This window comes from Aphelocoma coerulescens, chromosome 13, assembly GCF_041296385.1.
Source record: "Aphelocoma coerulescens isolate FSJ_1873_10779 chromosome 13, UR_Acoe_1.0, whole genome shotgun sequence".
Taxonomy (NCBI): domain Eukaryota; kingdom Metazoa; phylum Chordata; class Aves; order Passeriformes; family Corvidae; genus Aphelocoma; species Aphelocoma coerulescens.
In genome coordinates, this window is record NC_091027.1 from 10,005,721 (window position 1) to 10,025,754 (window position 20,034).

A 20,034-nucleotide genomic window follows, 5' to 3' on the forward strand; every position below is an offset into this window, starting at 1 on the left:
CGCCAGGTTGTGCCTTGCTGGGACACTGCCCTTTACATCAGTCTCGGCTTTTCTCATCCCAAAATCAGAAGGTTCCAAGACCCCATTTCCTAGCACTTTTCCTAGCCTTGTGCACAGTATCATCTACTTAGAACCACAGACTGGTTTGGGTTGGAAGGGACCTTAAAGCTCATCCCGTTTCAACCTCCCTGTGTTAAAGTTCATCCCATTTCAACCTCCCTGTCATGGGCAGGGACACTTCCCACTAGACCAGGTTGCTCCAAGTACCATCCAACCTGGCCTTAGCACTCAGCTCTTCTCTTCTGCTCTGAGTTATCTCTGCATCTGAGTGTACTTTCCATTCATTCCCACCTCCAAGGACAACTCAGTGATGCAGCTGAGCAGAAAGTGCTCAGCAGCCATTCAGGAAAAGGGAACAAAATAGCCTGGGACTGGCTGGAGGGAGATGGTCTGAGCGTGTCTGTGGTCCTGCTTCGAAAGCTAGAACAGTCCCGAGGCCTTCAGAGGAACTGTTGCTCCTTGGAGGGCAGATCACCATCAACCTGCTCACTGAGCTAAGGGAAAATCAGCCCTGACAGAGCTACCAATCACACTTCAGCCCGTGGGGTTCCTGGGCAGGAAATGTTTGCTGTGACCTCCCCTTGGGATGTGACCTCTCCCCTGGAAGTAGAGTACAGGTACAAAATGCCATGTGGGCAGGCACTGGGGAGAAAGATTTGGCAGAAGGATATGAATGGTCCTGCAATGGTGACACTCTCAGTTCCATGCTTCCATTCTGTGGAGTGTGACAGAGCTCATCAGCTGGGGATGGCTATACTAACCCAAAGGGGTTTTTACAGGACAGTACCCATCGGGGGCAGATCTCCTCCCCCAGCTCTGCTCTTCTAAGAAGAAATCTGCTGGAAGCAGGAAGGTCCTGAAGGCAGCAGCACCTGAGAGCAGGGACCAGCCTCCCTTCATTTCTCCTGGAAGAAACGTTCAGGTTCCCTACTTGTTTGGATGTTATGATTTGGGGGTCTCAAAAATACAAGTCACACATCATTCTTGCTGTAGCTGGGTTTGGCCATGATTCCTTCACATCCTGTGACAATTCTGTTCAGTATTTATCCCAAGTTCCAGGTGTCACCTTGTACATCCAGATTGTTTTAACTACCCCTGGCTGTCCAGAGTCAGTCCCTCACACTATCTTGTCTTTGCTCTTTGTTGAGCTGGTTTTCCTTCTCTCCATGTGACAGATCCCTTATGTCACCTGCTTTGGGTCCTTGAGCACCTCAGTATAGATCCTCACACAAAAGAGCTTTCAAGATGTCACCTTAATAGTATTGAGGGGACAATTCCTCTGCTGGAGACTTTACAGCTAAAACAGGTAAAAGAACGTCTCCCACCCGGCTGTCTCATTTGAGGAAAACTGATCAAATGGAGAACTTGCTAATGTGGGCACACACCTTTCTTTGATCTTCCTAATGAAAAACCAGACCCTGTGAGAATGTGTATTAACTAGTCCAGTATTAAACATGACTTGCACTGGAAGTGAACAAGAGCAGTGCTATTACTGCTGTCAGTGCCATCGCTAGCCGTGGTGACCCAGTTAGTGCGACAGGAAACACAACAGCTCAAGCTGAACCTAGCATTCAACTCAAGGGTATTTTCCATGGGCAGTAATTCCCCAGAGACAAGCCTGAGGAGGAGCTTGTGTTTCCCACAGACATCTTGGGAGTAGCTGCAGGATAGAGTTTCAATGACCTCTTTAAGATTACAAGAATGTGTCCATTGATTCATTCAATTTAAAGAAACAGGGAAAAAAGCAGATGTGATACTACAGACTGCTGATAATGGCCCAGTCCATGGGCTATGCTGAAGTGGGTGTTACACAGCTAAAGGAACTGTTCCCTCTCTCTCTGGGAACTGCAGCACCGTGGAGTGTTTGTCCAGGGTATGAGGGAGGAGTGTGAAAGCTCTAGAGCAGGAACACCCAGTCTTAACCAGTTAACCTCTCCTGTGGAGTGGAAATCCTCATGTGGAAGTTGTTCTCCACAGGTAAACAGAGCACATAGGACAGGAGCCCCTGAGTGGCAGCAGCACGTTAGTACGGGAATTGCAGAGCAGCTCTGGCTGACCAGGGCTTGGTTACACAGGGTACACGAGAAGAGCATGCCAAGGTGTCTGGGCACTCCAGCAGCCTGTGTTAATTGGGAAGCGGTGCAGAGGAGAAGCTGAGTTCAGAGCTGGAATGGAGGCAGAGGGAAGGTGGAAGAAGTGCCCATGGAAGAACGGGGCACTCAGCCTGGCGGCACAGCTGCAGGGGGCATGGGGGGCTCCAGCAACCCCCTCTGGACATTCAAGTATTAATGAGACAGTAAGGGAGCTGTGTCTGGACTCTTAATCAATTAAAAAGTGGTGCTTGATGACACTACCCAGGGAATAAAAGGAGAGCAGGGAGCTCTGCTGCTGTGGCACGTTGATGTGCAGGAGGTGAGCTCATGTGGGGCTCAGCCCCAGTGACTGGAGCCTGGAGTGCAGCAAGGTCTGGGCCAGATTTGGGTCAACTAAATGATTTTAGTCACTTCAAGCTGAAGTGAGCACATCAAGCAGTACTTCCACCTTTTTCCTCAATGTGTTGGTGCAAAACTGCAAATTGCAGACCTCTGTCCAAGCTGGAGTCTCTCTGTGCTCTGGCACCGAGATCCAGAAGCTCCTAGGAGCTTTTTCTGCCTGGCTGCCTTTGCAGGCCCTCTGAGCCAGACAACACTTGGTTGATGCACCAAACTTTACTACTGCCTGGCCAAATCCATCTCTGGAAGCCTGAAGGGCACAGCACTGCTCTGTTTGGCTGCTTGAGGCTGTCCCACCCCACCCATGGTGGATACTGCAAAATTTAAGGCTCAGGAAGAACTGGATCTTGAAATACATGGTTAGCCCAGTATAAATAGGAAAAAGAAACCCATTAAATCCTCACTGCTGGCCCTAGGGTGTCACTAATGGGATTGGAAAACACTAATGGAGGAAAAAAAGCCTCATGTCAGGGTCACAGAGGCCTCCATCCTAGAAATAAGGTTTTAAGACCAGGGAAGTCTATCAGCCGAGAAATATGTCCAGCACTAAACCAACACTGCCCCAGAAGGGATAAAAAGCCCAGACTACAGCCTGTCCCTTGCAGCTCAGAAACTCCTGAGGATGCCCAGAGCACACCCCATCCCTGCCTGGACAGAGCAGCCCCCACTGGCACTGGGATGGCTGCGGGAGGACACTTGGAGCTGAACCCACTCTCCCAGGAACACCCAGCAGCGAGGAGATGCCGATACACACCTGCACGGGCCGCACCAGTCCGTTTGTTGGTTGAGACCAAAGCGAGCTCTGCATTTCTTAGGAGAGGCAGGATCTGAACACAGAAGCATGCGCGGCGGAGAATGGGCAAGGCAGAGGCACAAAGAGGAGGAGGAGCACGAGGAAGAAAAGAGGCAACATCATTTTAGCCACTTTAACACACAACTAACAGACTAAAATCCCATTATTTTCTGCTACAGAATGGCACTGGCACCACCTGGAAAAAAGTGATCGTTAGGCAAATATCAGTGATCACTGCTGACAGCTAAAGGTGGTTTGGGAAACAGCTTTGAGAAACGTGGGCAATTACGGGGAAATTCACAGCTCTTCAAATTTCTTAAGTCTGGAAAAGCTGCCAAATCCCAGAGGCGATGCCTGACTCCTGTGTCTGCATCCTTACCTGCTCCCTCCCTTTCCAGCAGCGACTATGTGCGCTGCCAGCGAGCTTGGACTGTGCACGGAGAAAAGAGGAGGAAACGTTGCAGAAGCAGGCTGAAAGCAGAGTTAGCACCAAGGAGACCCAGGCCCAGGGTATTCCACCCTGCCCCCCATCATAACCCTTCCAGTTTTAATGGAAAAGCTGTTCTCCACGGCCTTTCCTAAAACGTTGCTGTTTTACTGTATAATTACGGGACTCATTAGGGTGAAGCGCTGTTTGCTTTCAGTCACATCATGTTTTTTTCTAGTGTTGCAAATGAGATTTGAACAGCACATTTCTGTGCTGGATTCAGCTTCCCTCTTTCAACCACTGTCAATGTCTCGTTGTGTACAACCAGTAGTTGGTTTTAAATCTGTAACAGGCAAAATTATCATTTTTGTATCATACAGACAAAACATATATATGGATATATAAAAATACATAATGCACTCTACATAAAGGCCTAAAAGCTTGTATTCCTCTTATCAGACTCAGCAATGAATGAAATCAACAGTGCTAATTAAACTGTAGGTATTACTGGGACACATCTCTTGATAATGATTCCCTTTATAATGAATATTTATTGGTAGAGTTAATATTTATTCCTGATATGGCAGAAATACTTCAGAAATCAGCACATGAAGAGCCTTGGATGATGGGAATGTGTCTGTGACCAGCTGAAATCTGTTGAAAGGGCCTTTTCTAATCAGCAGGGTGGTACAGGGAGGCAGCTGGTATTGGGGTTTAGTATGACTTTGCTTCAACTCCACATTACTTTGACATGACAACCAAACTTGGGTAGTCCTGTGAATGATCTTCAGTCCTGCCACTGCATTTCATCCCACACACAGCATGGATGCGTTTGAGAGGAGTTTTCTTTAGTTAATAACATCTGTAGGTCTGATGGGGACATTCACCCTGGATGTTTTCAATAGATTAAGTTTAGTGATAGTTCATATGAAGTTATACACTTGCCAAAATCTGATCTTTTCAGTTTCCACACACTACCCATGTTCTAAATCAAACATGTCTATTAAAAAGTCACAGAAAGGTTAATTTACCATGTCTTAAAAAAATAATGAATGTGTATTTCTCTAGTAAAGCTCAGGATAATAGCAGAAAACATGGTGAAACACAACAAGTGCTTCGGATTCTCCCATCTGAGCAGGAAAGCTGAGACAGCTGCCAGGCCGCACGCACTTACCTGAGTTGGAATCTTGCTGCTTTTCCCGTGTTCGTCTCTTCTTTTTCCCCTAGGAAATCAAAGGAAAGGCCGTTACCTGTGCTCCAGGAAACTGAGGGTGCTGTGCAGGGTTTTTGGGACTGGACTGGGTGCTGGGGATGGCTGCTGCCTCCCAGATGACCAGATCTGGTACGAGTCATGGTGCTGCTGGCTCAGCCCATTCCAGGAGGATATGAACTGAAGAAGGCTGCAAAGGGACTACTCAGGTTTATCTATGAGGATGTCCCCTTCCTTTCTCCTCTTCCCACTCCAATGCTCCTAAGAAAAAACTCAGGAGGAGCTCTCAAAGTGAAACCCATGTGTGTTTTTGCGCACTTGCTATGGCTTCTGCACAGCACACATTCGTTCTGGGCTTGTGCCTTTTCTCAGGGATTACCCCTCATTTCCAATACCCCCGGATCCAGCACCACAGGGCATTTTGGCTCAGCACTTTGCATGAGATCTGTGCATATTTAGAAACTGCAATAAACTCAAGAGGCGATGGCAGCCATGTCCCCACTCTACCCCCATGTCTGCTCCATGCTCTGGTTTATGAGTCCAGGACCATGCTGCAAATGCAGCTAAGACCTGGATTTATGCTGCAGGCTGTGTCAGAAGGTGTGAGAGAAAATGCTAGTGGATGTAAACCAGCTGTAATAAAGCCAGTGCCTGTGCCTGCGCTGCTCAGCACCTCTGCCAACTCCTGCCAGAACTCCTCAGCCCACTCTGACACACCTCACCTGGGGATCCCACCCATTATTCCTTTAATTATTGAATTGATAATTTAATTAGTAAGTTTATTGAGATTAATAGAATTAAACAAGATTTGCTGCATGCAATGGAGAGAATATGATCAATAGCTGATGCTCCTGTCATATTCTTATTCCTCCTCCTTGCATTTCTAAGAAGCACTTGGTCCATTTTAGAACCTTCCCTATTTCCAAAACATGCTTTAATGTGGTACCTTGATATTCCCTTAAGTTGCTCCTTGATATTCCCTGATTTCAAATGGGAAATAAAGCTTTAGGAAATCCCCAGAAATTTATTTTTAAATAATACTAATATATTTCAATGCTTTTGCAGTTCTGGACCCATCTCTCATTCTTCTTTCACTAATAAAAAAGTCCTATTTTATCCCCAAACTGCCTCTCTGATTCACAAGATGCTCATCCCCTAATGAGCTGATTAATGAGGGCACAGCAGCGCAGGAGCAAATCTGGCTGTGTGGAGCAGGCAGCTCCCAGGGCTGCCTTTTGACCTGTGACTTCTTATATGACTTTTTGTGGTTTGAGTGAAGGTGGAAAGCTCTGAGCTGTGGTAAGCTTTTTCTTCAGTGGGGGAGCAACTGTACTTCCTGCCTGATATCCGCATCACGTGCTGCAGAAGTGACCTACATTCCTCCTCCTCCTCATCCCTGCTCAACTCCGGAGAGAAAAGCACCTCTTCCAACAACCAGAACACCCAAACCAGCTGGTTTACAGTGCTGGGAGGACCAATATGCACCTTTGGAGCCCACCATCTATCTTCTGGAACAAGGAACCAGCCCTTGGCTCCTCAAGGAACCAGATGAAGATGATACAGGACTTGGATTTCCATGGAGGATGTGCTTGGTCTTGGAGGAAGATGGTGTCATGTTCTCAGCAGTGCTGCTGCCCTCCAGATGTTAATGCCCTCCAGATGTGTGCCCATCAAAATGTGGGGTGGGGGCTTCCCATCACCTCTGCTTTTTCTGCATCATCTCTGCCCTCTGTGTTTGGGGGGAGTTTGGGGTGGTTTGGGTCTGTTTATAGGTGTTTTCTTGCCCCTGGTGGAGTTAGTCACTCTGGAAGGAGGGCTGGAGTCAGTGTGGGATGGATGGGCACTCACTGTGCAGCTCCCAGGGTTAAGAAAGTGTCTGTGAGGGAAATGATGGAGATTAAGATCAAAAGGACAGAGCCCATGAGTGGATGGACAGATATCTGAAGACTTAGGTGTGCTTTGCTTCAGTTCTCTAATGAGCTTGTTAGGCATGTAACAGCAAAACAGTCACGAAAGTCACAAGAAAAGACCCCCTACAAAAAGAGCCACTATTTTAAATCACAGCATCATATAATGATTTGGGTTGGAAGGGACCTTAAACACATCCTGTTCCAACCCCCTGCCGTGGGCAGGGACACCTTCCACTAGACCAGGTTGCTCCAAGCCCCATCCAACCTGGCCTTGAACACTTCCAGGGATGCAGCATTCACAACTTCTCTGGGCAACCTGTGCCAGGGCCTCCTCACCCTCACAGATACCTCACCTGCTGTCCAAGATGCACAAAGCAGTTCGTTTCCATAAAACTGTATTTCCAAGGATAAAATTATATTTCCACAGCACTTAAAAGCTTCTCTTCATTTCTACTTGTATTTGCTTAGACAATAAGCAAATAAATGCCTGTGGTTGCTGGGGGCTGTATCATTCATCCTTTAGACAGGCAACAAGAGGGTGTTCAAAATACTCCTGAAATGTGAATTTCTATGGCTCTTGTGCTGCCAGGAATGACATTGCCAGGACCAGGTATTTGGTAAATGCCAGCTGTCAGCGCCCCAGGTCATTTTGGGCCATGCCACAGGGTGGGGGTCCGAGCATGGTGGCACTTACGTAGTTGTCTCTGGCAGACCAGCCAGGGTAGAGCTGCATGTGGAGCTGCCGTTCCTTGCGGGCCAGTTCGTAGTACTTGGCTTGTTCCTCCCGGGACAGTGCGTGCCACTGCAAGGACAAAGAGCAATGAAGCATGGCCCCACTGTCCCCTCCCAGCCCAGCCCACCGTGGCCACCCCGCCCCAGGGCACATCTGGCCCCCTGTGTTTGTGGGATAAGAGCACCTGGATTTGAAGCAGATGCTGGTTATGCGCTTAAGAGTAGCTGCAAGGGACAGGGATGTGGCACTAGGTGATGACACTGGGCCCCGTGAGCTCTTACCCTCCTTCCCAAGATCTGGTTGATGGCAGCACTCTCTTTCAGGGTGCACTCGGCGATGACTTTTGCCCGCATTTCTTTCATATACAACATGAAAGCGTTCAGGGGCTTCTTAATAGTGGGCTTCTTGGCTTCCTTCTCTCTCTTTGGTTCTGGTTGAGGTTTCCTTGGTGGGAAAAAAGGAGGGGCTGTCAGCATCAGAGCCACCAGAAGACTCGACCCCAAAACAACCCAACAGCACGAGCAGGTGGGGGGCCCGAGATCTGCTCCTCAGATGCAGAGCTCAGTGTTCATCCATCCTCCTCCCTTATGAGCACAGAGTGATAAATGAAATGGGTGTTGAGGTGCTTGTGCTGCTGAGCCAGCACTTCCCACTCACATGTTTCGGTCGTAGTGCTCCATCTCTTGCTTGCCGGAGTGGGGCACGATGGCAGGGTGCGGGATGCCGGTGGTGTGCATGCCAGAGCCCAGCATCAGCGGGTGAGTGAACCTGCAACAGAGAGTGGGTGAGTGGTGCTGGGAGGGCTGCACCGTGCTGGGGACACTGCAGATGCCGGGCAGCCAGGGCGGCGTCTCTCGGAGTGCACTCTGACGTGGCGGAAGCAGACAGAAAGCAGAAGACATGGAAAGCACGCAGGTGCTGCTGGGCTGGTGGGGGCAGGCAGTGCCACCACCCCTGGGTCACCCTCGTGCCATGGCTGGTCAAGCCGTGGGCACGTGGATGGAAAGGATCCGGTGCCACAGTGAGGGAACCCGGCTGCAGCAGGAGCCAGCCTGGCTGAGATCAAGGGCGCTTTCACCCAGCAGTTTCAGCTACTCAGATCTCTGTTGTTGCAATATCTCATTAGCACTGCAGAAAGAAACAACAAACTCAACCTGGCGTTTGGATGGGAGAGATTAGGACCACTCCACACCTGCCTTTTAACAGAAATAGACTAAGTCTGAACATGAACCCAACTGCAACTCTAGGAGGTGCACCTTGCCTAAGCAATGCTCTCCACAACACGGGCTGAGATCACGAGAGGTCTCATTAGCTCTCAGGCTTCATTAGCTCTCTCCGGAGTTTTGGAGGATAAAGCCAGCAGAGTCAGCTTTGCCAAGCTTGCCACTTTATGACTGGAGCTTGAGATGGCAGAATTGCCCATGGGAGATGAACTGTTCATTAGATATGCTGGCACGAAAAGAAAAGCTGTTTAATTTAATCCACCAGCACAGTCTGATCCTTATCTGACCAGGTGTACTTTCTCGGCTGCAGCAGTGCTACAAAATCCACCCCAAAATCCTGCAGGCAGGAGCTCATGGAGGCTGCTGAGGCTCCACAGGGAACCGTTACCTTCTCTTGCCTTCACTTTTGAGGCTGTGCAAGGGTGATGCCTTGTGAGAAAGGAGGCCTGGCAGCACTCCCTCCCCTCTTCCGCAGGATCGAAGGTTGCACAGATCCAGGTTTCTGCATGGCTAAGGGCTCGCATGAGCAAGGATTTACATGGTTTTCCTGTGGGAAATCTCCACTAACAGCTCTTCAGGACAACACAAAGCAGAAGCAAAAGCTGGTGTGGCCCTGGCATCCCTATGAAGCCAAGGGGGCTTTGCCCAGCAGCACGCCTGGAAGAGCTGGGCTCTGTGATTCCCATCCACAGGGGATGCATTTTGCTCACCTGAAGGCAGAGGCTGTGTTCATATCTCACAGAATTGACTTGTGCCAATGGGAGGGCAGGAAATCCCTGTCCACTCCTGTCCTGCTTTTAAAGCTGAGACCAAGTAAACCAGATCCATCTCTGCAGAGCAAAGCGGTGGTGGCAGCAGGGACACACTTAGGATTAGGGTTAGTGACACGGAGCAAAATCCTGAGCAATGGATTCCACCCCATTCTCCCAATGCTGAGCTGAAGGCTGGAGTTTCTGACTCTCTTTAGAGTTCTGCTGATTAAAACCCAACTGTTGTGCATCCTTCATCCTCGATATTCCCCTGAGCACCCTTTGGACCAGACGCTGCCTACAAGCACCTTCTCTTCCCATACCTGCCCCAGGGAGGGTGCGTGGCTGTCCCTGGGTGGCTGTGGTCTGCTGCAAGCTGCTACTGCACAAACTGCAAGCTGTGTGACCAGCTGAGCTGCCCTGTCTCACACAGCTCATACTCACCTGGAGAAAGAAGCCCCAGCAGAAAGCGCTGACGAATACGGCTGTCTAAATCCACATGACGGGAGCGGATAGACAGACTGGCTCTGCCTGGGATCAGGAAGAAAGAGTCTATAAAGTATCCACAGCTACGTGGTATTTCCTACAGATACCCTTTGCTAAGGGGACTCAGAGCACTAATGCCCCTGGTTGGGGGGACACTTGGTGTCCCTTGGGCTTGAGGGGCAGTGTGGGATTTGGATGTTATTTTGAGAGAACCTCGGCCTTCCTACAAAGGTTGGATCCAATTCTGACCCCCTTCTGCCCCTGGTACTGAGTAATGCTGCAGCTTTGAGTTTATCCAGTAATAATGCGAAATGCAGAGGTGTGCTGAAAAATCAGGAGATGTTGCTATTGCACAGAAGAAGTTGCTCAAAAGAGCACAGTGTAACCAAAAAAACTAAAGCCTGCTCAGATTCTCTGTGTGGTGCATAAGAAGCTGCACCAGGAGGGTACATATGAGGAAAACTTCCTTACTGTGCAGTGACCAAGCACTGGAACAGGCTGCCCAGAGAGGGTGTGGAGCCTTCCTCACTGGATACCCCAGGATGGTCTGGACACAATCCTGTGCCATGTGCTCTGGGACGACTCTGCTTGAGCAGGGAGGTTGGACCACATGACCCACTGTAGTCCCTTCCAACTTTATCTCCTCTGTGACTCTGTAATGCCCCAAGTGTGGGAGACTCCTGGAGTCTGGAGAGAAAGTACCTACCCTGCCCTTGTGCTTCAGGAATGCTCTGATTTCCCCAGCACATCCTTTTAAGGACACCCATCAGTTTTAAACAAGCCAAAAGCTCAGTCCTGCATTCATTTTGAAAGTTGTTTCATACTGGGGACCAGGCATGTATCAGACCTGGGGCTGGAAATTATTTTTGAGATAGTAAAATAACTATGCAGGAAGTTCCTTGTTGTTCCCAGCAAGGGAACCCCCACATTTTCATATGGAAATAGCTCAAAAATACCATGGCTTGTTCTGCAAACCTGCCAAAAGATACTTCTAGCCTAAAACTGCACATGGAAACGGAGATCATAGATTTACAGAATGGTTTAGGTTGGAAGGGACCTTAAAGCTCAGCTCATTGCAAGCTCCTGCAATGGGCAGGGACACCTTTCATTAGATCCAGATGCTCCAAGCCCTGCCCAACCTGACCATGAACACCTCCAGGGATGGGGCACAATGGGGTGCTTATACCTGTGCTGGTGCTCATGCTCCTCTGGCCAGGCTGCACAGAGCTGTACCTAAACCCAGGACCAGCTATTTTCACTCTAATGATGAAAAAATCCACAAAAAATCCACTGTCATTAAATGTGGTGCTCTGTGAAGGACAAAGCTCCTGGATGCCTGGGATTTTTTGGGGCTAAAGACAAGTTTCTGCCCTGAAGAGGAATAATGACAGTGGGGCAGCAGTCAAGCCCCTGAGCTGCTCTGGGCAGGAAGGAGGCTCCCGTTCCTGCTGCTGTGTCTTGGCTTGAACGAAATCTGCCAGATCTGTCTGTAGGAAAGGCAGCCAGGGCTGTTTAGACCCTGGCAGGCAGAAGCCCTCTCCCACCCCTCAGATGTCGGTGGGTATAAACACACCAACAAACAGCCAAGTGTTGCCGTGCACCGGGAAACCGAAACAACCTTTGAAGTTGGAGGCGGCTGCCCCAGGGCTGAGAAAACACTTGGAGCTAATCCAGAAGCAAGCTGTGTTACTCCAGAGGCTGGTACATTGGGATAGGAATGGAGTCGGGCACTTGCATCTTCATCCGAAGTCCCTCTGACACGCAAAATAAAGCAACTGCAAAATCAGTCCCTGATGATTGGGAGTGCACAATTACAGCCCATATCATGGCATTACAGACTGGTTTGGGTTGAAAGAGACCTTAAAGTTCACCTCATTCCAAGCTCCTGCCGTGGGCAGGGACACCTTTCACTAGATCCAGATGCTCCAAGCTCTGTCCAGCCTGACCATGAACACCTCCAGAGATGGGGCAGCTGCAATGTCTCTGGGCAACCTGTGCCAGGGCCTCACCACCCTCTATGTAAAGAACTTCTTCCAAACACCTAATCTAACTCTCTTCTTTTAGTTCAAAACTGTTCCCCCTTGTCCTATCACTATCTGCCCATATAAAAAGTCCCTATCCCTCTTTTATAAGCTCCTTTTAGGTATGGGAAGGGACTCTGAGTCGTCCCTGGAAATTCCTCCAGGCTGAACAACCCCAGCTCTCCCAGCCTTTTTCTAGAGGATCACCTGGTGATGGGAGAGTGGCTCAGAAAAAAGGCTGTGGGATGGTGGAGGAGAGGCTGCCATGGCACCGCCGTGCTCGGCCCCAGGAGGCTTTTATCTGACTGTCATCCCAGCTTAATTACAGAGAGAGTGATTGCAGCTCCTCCTCCTGAAGCGCTCGGTGAGAACAAAACCAGTTTCTGCCCAGCTCCTGCCTGTCAGTTTGTGGAGGAAAAGTTGCTTCCCGTGTGTGGCTGCCCTGACTTGGCAGCTGACTTGGTGGCACCAGCACAGCCATGGAATCCTGTAATGATTTGGGTCGGGAGGAACCTTAAAGATCATCCAGTTCCAACCCCCTGCCATGGGCAGGGTCACCTTCCTCTAGACCAGGTTGCTCAAGACCCCATCCAACCTGGCCTTGAACATTTCCAGGGACGGGGCATCCACAGCTTCTCTGGGATGCATCCCTGGCATGACCATCCCCAGCACATCCATCCCTGGCACATGGCCCCTGCTGCCTGCTGCTGGCATGAGGGGGATGCTGCCATGAACCTGCTGGGCTTCAGTGCTTCTGCACCCACCCACAGCGGTGTGCTGAGCCTCAGCTGAGGACTGGGCACTCCACAAAGTGGGTTTGGGGCTCTTTCCGTACATTCCGGGCAAGGAAAAGAATGAGCAAAAGCTCTGTTAGACACATGTCCCTCAAGGTGCTGCTCTCTGCATGTCAGGCTGTTTGTTGCTTTACCATATCTGCTTATTAGCCATTAATGAAGGCATCTGATGAGGCTGCAGGAGGATGCCAAACCCCATGGATGCTGGAGCAGCTCTCAGCCATGAAAGCTCTCTCCACCACCAACCGCCCCACAGAACCTCCATAAAAAACCAGATTGCTCTCCCTTCCTGTGCCCAGGGCTGTCTGAACAGCACCATCCTAACCCAGGAGCGGACCTTCCATTTGACAAACAGGCTCCTTTCTCCCCACTCCAACTATTTCTTTCAGGTTGCAGCACCGTCACCCCAATCCTTGTTTTTCCTGAGGATGAATCACATCATATGAGGAGTTAAATCATCACCCAAGAGTAGCAGATTTAGCACAGAAGGTAAAATGTAATCTCTTTGAAGCCAGACTGTATCAAAGGCCTCATCCTCTGTTTCTTTGTGGTTAAATATCTGAAACACGAAATTCATAAGCAAAACAAAGCAAAAAGCTAACATTTTACTTTGTGCTTTAAGAAGCTTCCCCTTTCCCAATTTGCAATATGTTCTTGTACCTGGAGCTCTCCCCCAGGCTCTGCCAGGGTTTTATCCACCGGCATTGGGGGGATCTGGCCACACCCCCTGTGATCACCTGCCCTGCACTCTCTCCTCATCCCAGCAACCCTGAATTGCCACCTGCAGCCACCAGTCTCCCTGTCAGCCTCTGCCATGTCCCTACATCATCACTGGGGATTAAAAGTTAATCTGAGCAGCGATGATGCCCACATGGCAGCACCTGCCAGACCTGCTCTCTCGGTGTTCTCATGGTCACGAGGACAAAAGCCAGTGGCAATGACTACAGAGAACACACTGGTGTAGTTTTAACTTGTGTCCCCAGGGCAGGTTTACCACCAGGCTCTGCTTTGCAGGGTGCTCCGCAGGGCTGGCCCACGCAGGGGGTACATTTTGGGAGTGCTCCAGCTCATGGCCTCTCCTTTCCCATGCCTGCTGGGGCAGTGGTTACCAACTGGCTGAGCTGTGGCCAGGCTGTGGGTACTGGGGTTGCTTCCTGGCAGGTCTCTACCATGATGTACTTTTTCCCTGTATGTCAGATTCCAAGAAACACCATGGCCTGGCAGATGGAGCATCCCACAGGATTACTCTGTGCTGGTGGCATGCTCAGGGAAAGCACTGTTTGTGCTGAAAAGTCCAGCGAGGGAGAAAATTACCTCCTACTCAAAAGAGAGACTTTTGCTGTGATTAGGAGGGGTGTGTAGGAAGCTCTCGCTGGGTTCCCTAGTCCACATAGACAGATGTAAAGCAGGAGGCAGTTTTGAATTGGGCAGGTTGTAACCCCTCTCCAGGGATGCCTCAGCCAGGACACAGCCTTCAGCCTCTCCATGAGGCTGCTCCCCACCTCCAAGACAGGGCTAAAATCTCCTCCCTCTTCGCACAGCACACAGGAGGGGTGAAGCTGGGAGAAAGCACCGTGGAGGTCACGGGGAGCAGGCGCAGTGGTTGGCTCAGTGACCCATCCCCGCCCTGCACGTCCAGCGGGGCTGGGGCTGCGCGGGCCAAGCCCTCCTCACTCACCATCCCATCGACGGCGTGATCTGGCTGACTCCTCCGGGGGGCAGGGGGTAGAAACCAGGGATGTCTGAGGTCTGGGAAGGACGGTGCACTCCTGGAAGAAGGGAGAAGGAGAGGAGTTGGACCTGGCACTGAACTCCCTGGCTGACCTGGATCGTTCCCAACCCCCTGGCTGCTTCATCTATGGTCACTTGTGGACAGCTACATGAAATAGCACTCTGCAAGTGGCAGGATGGTGTAATTCCCTTTTATTTTCTGTGGTTCTCTCTGTGGGGATGTGGTGGGTCATCCATGTTGCTGCAAAATCACAAACACTCACATAAGGGGGTGGAGGAGGCATCTTGCTCTTGCACAAGCATCACAGCTGCTCCGTGCCACCCTGAGGCCAAGCAGCACTGTGCTTTGGTAAGGATTTGGCTAACTCCAGGCTCCCCTCTGCCTTTCCCAGAGAGCCCACTCAGGTGCTCAGTAGATGGTCAAAGCCATTCCTATGCTCCCTCTCCAACTGTCATCCACAGGACCCCCCGTGAGCAGGCAGTGGGGATGTTCCAGCAGTCATCACTTCCAACTTCATTTTAAGCAATTTGAGTTCAAAACAATTGTTCTGCGGCTCTGTGGGTGCCAAGAACTGTGGAGGTGGGTATGGTGCCAGCTGGGAATTCACCCTTTGTATGGGGAATCCCTGTGTGATCTTCAAAGCCGCTGGCACAGGCAGCATGGCCAGGGGACACAGCCGCAGCCATCGCTCCGTTCCTATCTGGACTGAAAAACATCCTGTGGAGCCTGGGGCTGTGAGTGGGACTCAGACAACCATGGTGCTGCTCACAAAAACAGCCTCCAGCTGACCCCTGGACTGGGAAACTGGGGGGTGCTGAGGCTGAGCTCAGGCACAGCATGGTGTAGTGATGGCTGCTATTGAGCCTCAGACAAAAATTGGGTACAGGGATTGACGAGTGGCTGTCCTGGGTGATAAATACATGGACTAAATTGGTGATGAGTTGCAAGCAGTTGCAACTGGATTTTTTTCCTAGGTGTATGAATGATACCTTATTAACTAGGAATGACATCAACCAATTCCAAGCATCTTAGTAGGCAGCTAAAATAAACACATAACTGACCTGAAAGGAATATATAACCTAATATGAGATTTGCTTCAAGTGGGACTCAGTGGCCCACAGAGGGTCAAACAAAACCAGCCCTGCACAAGGCAGCTGATGGAACATCCTCAGATTTGCACCCCCAACAATATGAGTTGCGTAAGTCAGAGCACAAGTTATTCTTGCTGGCCCAGTGGTTGGGACACCAGCCACTGACTCAGAATTCCTGCTTGTATTTCCTCGTCTGTGTGTCCTTGGGCTACTGTGAGAAACTTTAAAGGGATGCTGGGAGAACGAGAGTGACTCTCAAGTGCTTACTGTGGGTGATAATGGGAGCTATTTCAGTGATGAAGACAGAGATGGGGCACAGCCAGGATGAACAGGGAAGAAAACCCTCACCCCAGCAGTGTAGGGATGGGGCATGTATGTATGATCACAGCTGCACCACAAAGGCGAGACCCAGCTGAGGACGATGGTCTGAACCTCTCCTTGAATAGCACCTGGGGGGCCTCTGGGACAAACAGACTCCTGTGCCTGTAAAAGCACAGGCTAAATGGGAAGTGGAAACTGGACAGTGCCTGCAACTGAGGGCGCAGGTGGGCAGTCCAAGGACAATGTCCTAGAACGACTGACCCACTGCAGAGATGAATGCTCAGGGACTGCTCCAGTGCCAATCGTAGCCTCTACAGAGGGATATAACCAGCTCTGCCCTTGGGAGAGCTGCTCTTGTATCACTTAAGGTTTTCCAAGCTGACAGTGAGTCCCAGGAGGCAGCTCACAGTGAGGGGCTCTTGGAGGGGCAGAGCCCTGCCAGGTACAGCAAAGGCAGTGTGGGGGAAGGTGTGTCAGCTTGCCTTCCTGCGCACTTTCTCTCCAGAATCAAACTCAGCCATTAGCTGAGATTTTAATAGGTTTATTTTGTTAACTCTTCCTATTTTTCTGCTGAGTTTATTATGCTCTGATGGCTGAGAAGCAGTGTGCTGCCTGGAAGACAACCAGGATATGCCTGGGTATCTCTTACACCAGACCTAAATCCTACCCATCTGCATCCCTGTTGAGTCCAGAATGTGGCCTTCAGGGTCAGACCAGGGATTATTCAGTGAGTCCTTCAGCCAAGAGCATCTTATATAACCCATTGTTTTATCAGTGATGTTAACTTGGTGAAGCTGATGCCTCTGGGACAGTTTGGATCACTCCTGGGTGGAGGCCTTTGCCCAAATCACAACAGTTGGTTTTGTGCCTCTGTTTTGGCACTGATTTCTGGGCTATGATGGACACTGACCTCCTTCCTGAATGCAGTTTGACAGAAAACTGTCAATTTGCTTGCTTTCCCACAAAATCAAGCCCAGGTTTGTGTAAAAGCCTGGCTAATCTGAACAGAGGTTCTGCACTAATGTAAGGTTGAGAAAAGTTTGATTTTGCACTCAGTTTGCCAGGAACCCATGAAGAATGATGGAATGATGGACTGGGGTGAATTCCTCAACACATACCTGTATTTACAGTTTATTTTAGAGGGTTTAACCTCAACATACTGTACTTTCCTCCATCGCCTCATAAGCCAATTGACACAGCCTGGGCTCACACAGGAACACAAAAAGCCAAACTGTGTGACAACCAGATAACGTGTGGCTACGGGGACACATGTGTCACTATCCAGTCAACTATCAGACACTGATCCTGTTTAGTCAAAATATTTCCTGTTTCAAGCATTTATTTTCTCAAAATGACGACCTGACAACAGTTTGGGTATGAGTCAAAGGAAAGATTACTTTCCATTTTCTGGTTGACTCTTGTGCATAATCATGCAGGCTCTGGTCTGGTCTCAAGGTGCAGGACAGCTTGTACAGAGAACTGAACACACTCCATCAGCAGGGCTGGCCCTTTTGGTATCAAACTGCTCACGGCCAGACCACAAAGCATTGCCAATAAGCTAAATAACCTCTTACTGCTAAGCAATGTCCCAGCTGACCAAAGCTCCCAGTTTTTCTCATTGATTTGGGACCAGGAAGGTTACAGCCTCAGTGGTCTCCAGCTCTGTCCCTCTCCCAGCACACAGGTCCCAGTGCTGCCATTACCTTGTTTCTGGTTGATGTCAGCGGGCAAGTGGGGCGAGTGGGAGCCGTGGCTGAAATGGTCGTTGCTGTACGGGATGAGCGGGGTGAGCGGGTGCACTCCGTGGGACGGCTGCACGACGGGAACTTTGTTGGACTGCAAGACACAATGACAGAGAGGACTCAGAAGTCATCAGGATCCACCAGCAAGGAAGGCCAGTGCCCTCTGCAGTCCTGCTGATGCCAGCAAGGCTGGGAATAACTAAAAACACTTAACAAACCCTAAACAAATTATTAAACAAACACTGCAGCATCCTGCAAAAAAAACCAAAAACCATAAACCAAGCAGGGAAAACAGCTGGAAATGATTTCTTGGATAAGTGGAAAACAGATCAAATCAGCATGAAGTTTTCAAAATTCAGAACTTTTTTTCATTCATTTCCAGTCTCTTTTATTCCAGGATGAACGCTCCAAGTGTGTTACCCAATGCAAAGCTCTTGTTCTCTGTCCTGAGCTACCACAGGGTCTCAATCTGGACTTTCACAGTGAATCCTTCATATTCACTGTGAAAGTCATGTTTGGGCTTTACTTATCAGGCCTGTCATGCAAGGACAGACACAGGATCATGGAATCATTTAGGCTGGAAAAGACTTTGTAGAGATTGTCAAGTCCAACCATTAACCCAGCACTGCCAAGGCCACCATTAAACGCTGAGGGTAATGCCTTTGAAAATGGGACATAGTCACCAGTGAGCCCTTGGGCTGAAATCCCTGTTGGACTGAGCTCCAGTGCTGGAGAAGGACCAGAGGGAGCTGAGGTAATGCTAGAGATGCAAGAAATCCAGGAAAACTAAGCAAAGAAAAATCCATCTCCTCTTGTGTCTACTCCTGGTTACGCACAGCTTGGCTGTTGGAGCCCAACACCTTGGAAAAGGCCCTTTTTGGTGAACGCAACAGGAAGTCCTCCTGCATGTTGGAGCAGAGAGAGGGGAACCTGTTTGGAAGAGCTGCACAGCTGTAAGGAACACACACACACACATTCACACACGCTGCCATCTACGCAGCCTCCTCGCCTCGAGCGTCTCGTGCTGCTTCCTAACATGCCCAGTTTCGCCCATGGTTGCCTTTAAATCCAAACTGACTTCGTCTTGGTGGTGGAATGTTAGGATTTGTCCCAGATAAATCCACAAAAAGAAACAGGACTAACAGCACTCCAAAACAGGGTGAAAATGGAAACAGAGCAGGTCTGACAGCTCTCCAGGGGCTAGGAGCTGGGCACTGCCAGCCAGTTCTCATCAGTCTCACTGGGATGTCTACAGATGATTTGCTGTGTGACTTTCGACAAGTCATTTGATCCCTGGACTCAATTCACTGGTGCCTTTCACTTTGGTGATGATTTTGCTCAGGTAGAATGAGCACGAAGCTCCGGTTGGCTTTGGTGGAGGAGGCACAGATGCAGACAGTGGCTCTGGCCGGCCTGTCCTGGACCTATCCCGGCTGCTCCAAGTGAACTGGGAGCCCTGGGCAGGTCCTGTGTTTTGCATCCGTGCTCTGAGGAGGAAGCCCATGAAGCGGAAAGGAAAACAAACTGGTGGAGACGCTGCTTTACATCTGCCTTTCCCACAAAGGTTTGCTCATGCAAATAAAAACCAAGAGGCACGCAGGTTTGCATTTGAGAATGAATGAAAACCCCAATTCCTGATGCTTAACAGGTGTAGATTTACTGTATACAATGGGGTACTGGGAACGTAACCCCCCTTCCCAGCACAAACTGGTGTGGTACAAGCATTCCAGTCCTGCAGCAGGGCCATGGGTTATGCGGTTTTCCCATTGAGAGCAGCACTGGGCTGGTTCCTGCTTAGTTAAACACATGTTTAGAACTCTGAGCTTTTTCTATTCTTAGCCATGAAATGAGATGAAGCAGAGCTTTTCAGTGATATTTCTAAAATTAGCTATGGTTTAGCTTATTTAAGAGCCACAAAGCCTAAATGAGGGATATGCAGTTCTACGTGTACATTTTAACATGAGACTGGAGCAGAACGAGTTCGATGTTGAGCTGTTTGGAAAACCTCAACTCAAGCATTTCTTCTGTTCAAAGTAGGGCAGATCTTTCTTTCCCATTTGCCTTGTGCTTGATCCAAAGCACAGCACCATTCACCAGCCAGTCTTGCTGCCTGATGACTGTGAACAGCTTTCAGAGCAATGACAGAAGACACAGACCACTAAAAAGGCAGATGAACTGTTCTGATGCTGATCTGCAGGATACCTCCCCAGGGAAAAGCAGAGAGTACATGTGGTTAGAGCAAAGCATGGA

General features: G+C 49.7%; 1 protein-coding gene across 5 annotated transcripts in view; it reads right to left on the reverse strand.

Annotated features, from left to right (window-relative positions):
• The window catches only part of TCF7 (transcription factor 7), a 72,846-nt gene that overhangs the window by 4,383 nt on the left and 48,429 nt on the right, over window positions 1–20,034 (reverse strand). For 2 of the 5 annotated variants that reach the window (XM_069028836.1, XM_069028835.1), the window contains exons 4-10: window positions 17,746–17,878; window positions 14,577–14,667; window positions 10,042–10,128; window positions 8,283–8,393; window positions 7,907–8,069; window positions 7,587–7,694; window positions 4,947–4,995 (exon numbers count right to left, since the gene is read on the reverse strand). In XM_069028836.1, coding sequence (XP_068884937.1) covers window positions 4,947–4,995; window positions 7,587–7,694; window positions 7,907–8,069; window positions 8,283–8,393; window positions 10,042–10,128; window positions 14,577–14,667; window positions 17,746–17,878 — 742 coding nt within the window. Of the gene's footprint in view, window positions 1–3,306; window positions 3,380–4,946; window positions 4,996–7,586; window positions 7,695–7,906; window positions 8,070–8,282; window positions 8,394–10,041; window positions 10,129–14,576; window positions 14,668–17,745; window positions 17,879–20,034 lie in introns of all 5 variants that reach the window. The other 3 variants (XM_069028838.1, XM_069028837.1, XM_069028839.1) reach the window with 2 other exon arrangements.